Below are 8,196 nucleotides of genomic sequence, written 5' to 3' on the forward strand. Positions count from 1 at the left end.
CCAAGTGTTGACACTTCCACCTCAACTGAATGCCCACTAAACTCAATTCCTAGAGACTGTGTTCAACTGTGAAGGAACAAAATTAAAGTGTAACTTAAGGAGGATAGAAACATCAATACAGTATTCTAAAAGCAAGATGTTCTTAGGGATTTTATATTATTTAATTTTCTGGAAGGGCATGTAAATATAAGTCTACTGCTTAGCGTTCCCACAGTTGTCTTTTGTACATGTTTTCTGGAAGGCTCTATCTATGAAAGTCAGGAAAACTAAGTACATTCAAAGTTTCTAGATAATGCATATATAGACAATAGATACTATACTATGGCTTATGTGTAACATCTATTCTCAGAAGGCCATGGAGTGCTATCTATTCCTAGTATAAATCAATGATGGCCTTATAGATTAGCAAGAAAGGCAAAAAAGAAAAATGTAATACGTATTTTAAAAGCCAAATTAGTACAGATAACAAGTGCTGCAGAAGCACAGAAGATGAAGTAATCACTGAAGACTGGGGCAATTATATAATAATAAAGGAGGTACAAACATCAAAAAACTAAAGAGGTAGAAGACATCATAGATAAGAAGTGAAGAAGAGAAATACAGAGCAGTTGAGAGAATTCAATCTTTCTGCTATAATGCCCATTTCATTAACCAAACCAGCTCATACCAAATGGTAAACGGGAAAGATGTGAGTATAACATTCAATTTTATTTGATTTATGAAAATCCCCCCCACCCCATACCTGAATGTTTTGCATCACTGCCTAATAGCAGCAGGTACAAAGTTAATAATGCCAATCACAGAATATTATATTACAATTCTAATTGTATTATAATACCAAATAGCTCCACATTCTTCCTCTTGGCCCAGTTTGATCACGTGTCCTGTCTCTGTGTGTGCTTATTGCCTGGCTCTAAGCATTTTGCTTTTGCAATATTATTCATCAGTTTCAACTCTTTCTTACACCTTTTTCTATCAGCCTTTTCCATATTTTTAAATGTAATGTCTTATATTTACTGGAATATTTATTAGGAAATTAATGTATCTTTTCAAATGTGCAAGAATTTTTATTAAGATGATTACTATTTTTGTTAGTACTTTACAGGTTGAGTAGTCTGTCATGATCCTATTTTTCCCCAGAAGTTCTATTATTTTTAGTACGCCATTTTGGAAGGCCAAAAGGTTATACACATTATGTATTATATATATATATTATATATATTATACATACAGTGCCAAAAAATGTGTACACATTTTAAGAAAGGAAAAAACTATTAAAATTGTAATACTCAATATATACCGATAACAAAAGATGAATACAAGTCACATTTGACTTCTGCAATTACAAGAGGTGCTCAAAGTGGTTACCATCAGCGTCCAGACACTTCTGATTACAGCGAACTACTGCTTGAGCAACGTTGACCAAAGTGTCCACTTGCATACATTTTTTTTTTTGTGGCACCCCCACTATATATAAAATCCCTCTTTTCTCCCCTCTTGAGCAAGAATATAACATTGCTATTACAAAGTCAGCATGACTAGACAGGAAAGACAACCTACTTCATAGATACCCTAAAATAACCACTTTTTCACATTAATATCTCAGAATGAGGTAATGTATCTCAATCACATGGCACCTTAGCATTATGCAATACTTAGACTGACGGACGATTTTTTTTAAAGTGGTACATAAAATAATGGTATGTCTGATAATCCGTGACATCTTAGATGTAATAACATGTGGTTGTACTAAAAAATGTGAACTGGGCCATTTTGTGCCTAGTGAGTTACAAATTACTTTCCTGGCTGAAATAAACTATTCAATTTAGCCTAAAAATAACAAATACATTTTCCCCAACTTCCTCTCATAGCACTAAACTGTGAGGAAAAACCTAAGACAAATCAAAAATTAAGTGAGGTAAGAAATCAAATAGTCCTCAACAATTTTCACTTGGGAAATATTAACAGGGAAAAGGAAGTTGTCATGCAGGGACTCATGCGGGGTCTCTGGTCCCACTCCCCACATAAGAACGCAGGATATGGTGAGGCCAACAAGGAACACCCACGGAGCCATAGATAGGGGAGTCATACCACTATATTCTCGCTGGCGGCTGGGTTGGAGACACAGGAAGCAGGAGCCACACGAGCCACAACCCACCGTCCACTTGTCTCTGCCAACCGACCTCGCTTGCTGGCTGCAACCTGCCTCTCTGCAATCCGCAACCCACACTCCGCCACACCACGCCACTGCACCACCCTTTGCTATCTTAGCCGCGGCAATTATATCAGTGGCTAACGGCTAACAGGTAACAGCCGATGGCCAACTAGCCACAGCTGATGGCCATTTATTACCTGAGCCAGCACCTTTCCACGTGAGGCCCAGAGCCTGGAAACTGCACTCCTGGCTCTGTCCCCACAGAAGTTGTCAATGTCCAGACTTCAAATCTAACTCCTAGGAGCTGTTTTCTCTAGGGAGTTTTCCCATGCCCTCCACACACACAAATCCAACTCAGAAACCTTTATTGTGGCCATTGTTTTGGAAGTAGTAATGGCTGGATTTGCTGGGGAGTGGGAAGGAGAGTAGGAATAGTCCCCAGGGAAAACAGCTACTTACAGGGGGAAAAAAACGTCCAAATCTTTGAAGTGACATAAAAGCCCAAAATGCAAAAAAAAATATAATAAAAAGAGTGAGAGAAAAGCAATGGTGAAAAGGGATAACTATAAAATGCTGTTCTTTTCTTAAATGCTTTCAGAAAAATTGGACAACCATAGTGACTTAAAACTTAAGCCATTTTAACAAATATAAAAGTTTAAGATTTCATGTAACTGCCTAAAATTATTTCCTAACCACCTTAAAATAAGCACTCATTAAAGATACGGCGTTTTAGGCCTCTTCCCCTGAAGATATTGATTCACTGGTGCTGGATTGGAGCAGGAAATTTATAATTTTAAAATCACTCCCAGCTGACTGGTATCATCAGGGAAGGTTAGGAAGCACTGGCCTCGGGTCCCCCCTTGCACCTATTTCACCTGTAGTCCACTTTGTATCCCATCACACTTTCGTATTATAAAATACTGCCCCCTTACTGAAAAACCTTCAATAAGCTGACACTACACACCTAAAATTAAAACCTGTCTTCCAAAATTTGGCTCCTATTTCTTTTCCTAGCCCTCTTTCCTGCTGCAACTGCATTAATCGTGTAACTCTTCCCAAACACACTTGACTTAGAGCCCACTGTTGTTTCCTGTATCTAGAATCCATTCTACTCCCAAATTTACCAGTCCCAATCCCCCCTCCTTCCAGAAGCCTTCCCAGACTCCTTCAGGCAGGACTATTTCTTTACCCACCATACTGTTGTATAGCACGTTGTTTGAATGGGACTTTTCCCCGGCTGCCTTATACCACACTAATTTGTAAATTTATTAGAAGAGACTTATTCTTACAGGTTAACTGATACTCAATAAAGATTCTGGGTTGGAATGGACTGAATAAGGATTACTACTGTTAAAGTAATCACACAAGGAGGCCATTAGACTGAGGTGGCTCCAATGCAGGGGTGTCCAAACTTTTTCCAACGTTTTTCACCAAGGGCCATATGCGGTAAAATACACAAACAGCCGGGCCACTCACTCGAGGTGAAGTACGTATTGCCTCACCTGGTTTATTTAAGTAAACTAAATGTATTTTTGGAATTTGTTGCGGGCCAATTAAAAATGGACTGCGGGGCGGTCCGCAGTTTGGACACCCCTGCTCTAATGCCTTGGTGGCAAATGGAAAACTAAGCCAGTTAATTCCTGTGAATGCCTCAGGACTAAGAACAACAGCCAATCACAAAAAGCCAATTAGGCTTCTCCAAATAATAACCGTTTAAACTAAGGCCAAGTAAATAACTGCCTTGCGTTGCTTTGTGTCCTCTCTATAAAAACCCTGCTCTTAGCTCCTGTAGTGGAGCCCTCCTAACCACTTGCAGTTTGGAGCTGCCTGACGCTTTCTGCAAATTGTTTAAAGCTAAATGATAGAATCAAAACTTTAAATTCTATTCACAGGTAAAGAATTATTTTATACACCTTTAAAAGTTAAAATATAATTACCTTTTTAAATGTTACATAGTATTAGTCCTATGGAACACTCTAGTCCTAGAATGGCAATAGTACTTGCTAAACGTTTTTAAACACCCAAATAATGAATATCAAATTATTTTATTTTCAATTCACCTGTTGATGGCGAAATACAATAATCATCCTCTACAGACTGGCCATAGAGATCATCATCTTCAAAATCTAAAATAAAAACACACAAGGTAAATTCATGGACAATTTCTTTTTATATTCTTAGTTATTAACAAGTAAGTATCTGAATTCTTTCCAATGAAAATAAATTATTATCAAAATTAAAGGAATTTGGAATGTCCACTTTTCCAAAAAATTCTAAAAATTTTACCCACCAAGTAGGTATTGCCTGACTTTATTTATACATTTATAAAGACATACATGGTTCTTCGGTTTTTAAGCTAATTGGGTTTTATTAAGTTGTTCCAATATTTTACCTCAGGTGATCAAAAAGTAATAATCCCACAGACCACATACTTGAGATTTCTTTCCAGTGTTGACAAATATCCGAAATAAAATCCATCCATTTTTCTTCACCAAATGCCCTCTATAACCAAAGCATTTATTTTTCATACAACTGACTATAATAGTGTATACAATCAGACCATGAAAGCAGTTTTTCTTCATGTAGAGCTAGATCATCTCTATAAAAACCAGCTTATCCTAAACTCTCTTGTGGTCACTCTGCTCACGCTAATTGGTCTTTTTTCCTACTGACTAGACTCTGCTCTTTAACCAAATTTTCCTTAGGCTGTTCCCTTCTTTAGTTAAGGTTCCTACTCAAATGTCAGCTATTTGCAGAAGTCTTCCCTGACCACTCTGGGTAAAAAACAGCAAGCCCCACTGCCATTTTTACTCTCTAGCACACTCCTCCCACCGAATGTCTTCGAAGCACTATATGTGTTTCATTCCCTGAGACTACAAGCTCTTTCAGAGCAAGACTATCTATCTAGCCAACTACCTGGTGCATGTTTGGCACTAAACTAATTCTTGTTTTATTATAAGTTAATGAGTCAATCAATTTAAAACGAAAAACCCACAAAGAACATAAATATATCTCCATATATCATTTATTCATTTGACAAACACCAACACTAGGCCAGGGACTATTAGAAACGTTTGGAGTACAACAGTGAGTGACAGGCACATTGCCGTATCTCTACAACTTAAAATCTAACAGGGAACACAGACAAGAAACGAACACTTACAAAACCATATGACAAGTGTTTCACATGAGAAATACAGGGCTATTTGGGAACATACATGTACAACAAAAATAGAAGTGGTATTCGGGTTGCTAGGGAAAGATCCCAGAAATACAATATTTAACCAATTCCAAAGGAAAGTTAGCTACTTTCTGAGGGTATTCATACAGCAGGAACAACATGTTCAAAGGCTGAGACCAAATGTTTATGGCAAAGAAAAATTAAATAAATGCTACTATTGGATTAAAATGTGTAACATTCAATAAGTTAGATAACACTCCCAAGTTCATAACTTATTAGCAAATAAATGAGGAGCCATTCACAAAAATGTATTTTTAGATATAAAAGACACGAAGAATCTTTACTAGGTCAGTTTTTCAATACTGAAATTGACCCTAAAAGTACCACAATATAAAAAGATAAAGAGAATTCTTTTCTGGGATTTTTGTAAAGTGGTTCTTTACCTCAACAAAATTTTGGGAGAATTCCCTGCATGTAAGCATCGTGCTGGCTACTAGAATAAATATAAAGTATGGACTTTGCCTTCCTGGTACTTTTAAATTAGTAGCTAAGGCAGTCATGTAAAGTGCTATTCAAATCACAAAGAAGAACGAAGTGAGAGTTAAAAGTACCAATAGGTTTTGCAGCACAAACTCTCTCTAATGAAGTTCTATTAGTTTTGAGAATTTTTAATTTATTATTCTAAGAGTACAAGGAAAAGCTTCACTGGGAAGAAAAATAAACTGGACCCTGAAAGTGAGTGGAACTTTTGTAAGCAGGAAAAGGGATGAGTCTCCAATGCTATAGGAATAGCTTAGTTATGACATCATCAATTGTTCCAAAGAAACATAATAACCTAACCGGGGGTTGCCAAGGTGAGAAGATATTTAGCCCTCACTCACTTCCTCAGGCCAAGAACTTCTCTAGGAAGCTTTCCTTCACTTAGAAATCCTACTCAAACTCCTCCAACCCATTCTGAATAAGGTGTTCTCACAGAGCTTATAGGCCACTGTACTTTATGTAGCATCTCATACGGTAAATGGGCTGCTTGTGTACCTTCCCCTTGCAGACTCCCTCAAACATCTTACTACCCATCCCCAAAACTTAGAACAGTATTCTAAGCATTCAATTCATGAAGAATAAGCACTCAATTAATGTTGCTTGAGGAAATTATATTTATTAAAGAAATGAATAAGCAGTAATTAGACCTAGTCATGTCTTTTTTATCATATCTGCAAAACTATCTCCCAAGCTAACATCCCTTCTTAGGTCACCATGGTCCAAATGCAATCCTTACGTCCACTGCAATACTTTAAAACAGACTCCATTCTAAAGTGAACACCAGGAACCTAACATATGCCAGGCTGACTGGATTCCAGTCTCCAAAGGTGTTAGCTACCCTCAACTATGGTTAGAGCATCCGCATGTTCTCCAATAATCTGCTGGGAGTGCCAATAATAACCACCAACGTATTAAACACCCTACATGCTCTGCATTTTACAGAGCAATAGGTCTTCATTCCTCTTCTGCACTGGATCGTATTTGTTTATAATTTTAGTTTGTATGATGCTTGGCGATGCCTATAATTATCCCCTACACAGAGACTAACTCTAACTTCTTTTAAACTCCTGGAGAACATTCATATACAATTTCTTTCTTTTATTACATTTTTTAAAATCAGTTCAGTCATTTTCGAAGCCCTCTTTCTTCTAATACTGCTTTTTTTTTCCATTCCAAAATACATTTACATTGAGATTATCAACCAAGAATTGAATAGACACATAAGATTATCTAATGGACTCTTTGGGCCTTTTTAATATGTATCTTTTCTTCCCCCTTCTAAATTTCCAATTTAACTTGAAACTCATAGAAAATAAATTAAAGTTAGCTCAAGCCACATTCTGCACTAAATATGTATGAACAAACAAAATATTTACCATGTAAATTTCACACAGCTACAGCAAAACAGTTGATTGTAACCATTAAATAAATCCGTATTTTACAAATAAGCGGCGTTTCATGGGCACTTTGAATGGGAGGTGGCGGGAAACAGAGGTAAAAGTAGGCAAGTGTGTATTTCTCCACGGAGGAAATAATGAAGAAGGAGAGGAGACAATGATTACGTGTATAAATACCAGCGGATCACAGCCTCGCCAAATGTCCTTCCCATATGACACCGTAAAGCACCAACCCCGCCCTATGTAACAATCCCAGAGGTCATGACATAAAAACAGCACAATTCTCTGGCACTCAAATGTCCTATTAGTTTTTCCAACTAAGTCTCCTCGGAATTCCAGCCTGGCACCACTGTCGAGGAACTCACAAATCGAAGTGGATGCCAATAAGCTGGGATCCCGGCTGGAACAGAGAAAAATGACAGTCCGGCATACGCATGTCACTTACCTTCATCATAGTTATAGCCTCGAACATTCCGATGCCGGGCCATGGCGGCGAAGAAGGCATTCGCCACAGTCCCTTACAAAACACCCGCTCAGATACTGATAAGGCGCCAACTGCGGCCTGGACAACACCTATACGCCATCTTGGTTTCCGGCAGTACTCCGCGCTGAGCGCCTGCGCACACGCAACGCCTTGTCTGTGCACTGAGCTACGGCAACCTCTCAGGGTCAATCGAATCCCTAGGAACGCATGCGCACTCGTACCTATGGGCCGGGGATTGCGTTTTAGCGTGCCCTCACCTGCTGGCAGGTTGACTGACGGGAGTTCCAAAGAGGCGGAACTCCACTGCTTCCAATTTGTTGATTTGGACCAAATGTTAGGAGCTGGTATCCTTGACCTACGCCTGCGTTCCAAAATATTTTCCAAATTTGGTGTCTGATAATCTAGTGAAAAAGCTAATTGTGTGCTGAATAAGAGCCAA

At 38.3% G+C, this 8,196-nt stretch overlaps 1 protein-coding gene across 2 annotated transcripts in view; it reads right to left on the reverse strand.

The window, feature by feature from the left end:
• Nucleotides 1-7,945, reverse strand: part of HBS1L (HBS1 like translational GTPase) — a 75,440-nt gene extending 67,495 nt beyond the window's left edge. The window contains exons 1-2 of one of the 2 annotated variants that reach the window (XM_033102443.1): nt 7,719-7,945; nt 4,216-4,281 (exon numbers count right to left, since the gene is read on the reverse strand). In XM_033102443.1, coding sequence (XP_032958334.1) covers nt 4,216-4,281; nt 7,719-7,761 — 109 coding nt within the window. In that variant the 5' untranslated portion in view covers nt 7,762-7,945. The remainder of the gene's footprint in view (nt 1-4,215; nt 4,282-7,718) is intronic. The other variant, XM_033102444.1, reaches the window with a different exon arrangement.
• Nucleotides 7,946-8,196: the final 251 nt, after the last annotated feature.

The sequence above is a fragment of the Rhinolophus ferrumequinum genome, chromosome 3 (assembly GCF_004115265.2).
Source record: "Rhinolophus ferrumequinum isolate MPI-CBG mRhiFer1 chromosome 3, mRhiFer1_v1.p, whole genome shotgun sequence".
Classification (NCBI taxonomy): domain Eukaryota; kingdom Metazoa; phylum Chordata; class Mammalia; order Chiroptera; family Rhinolophidae; genus Rhinolophus; species Rhinolophus ferrumequinum.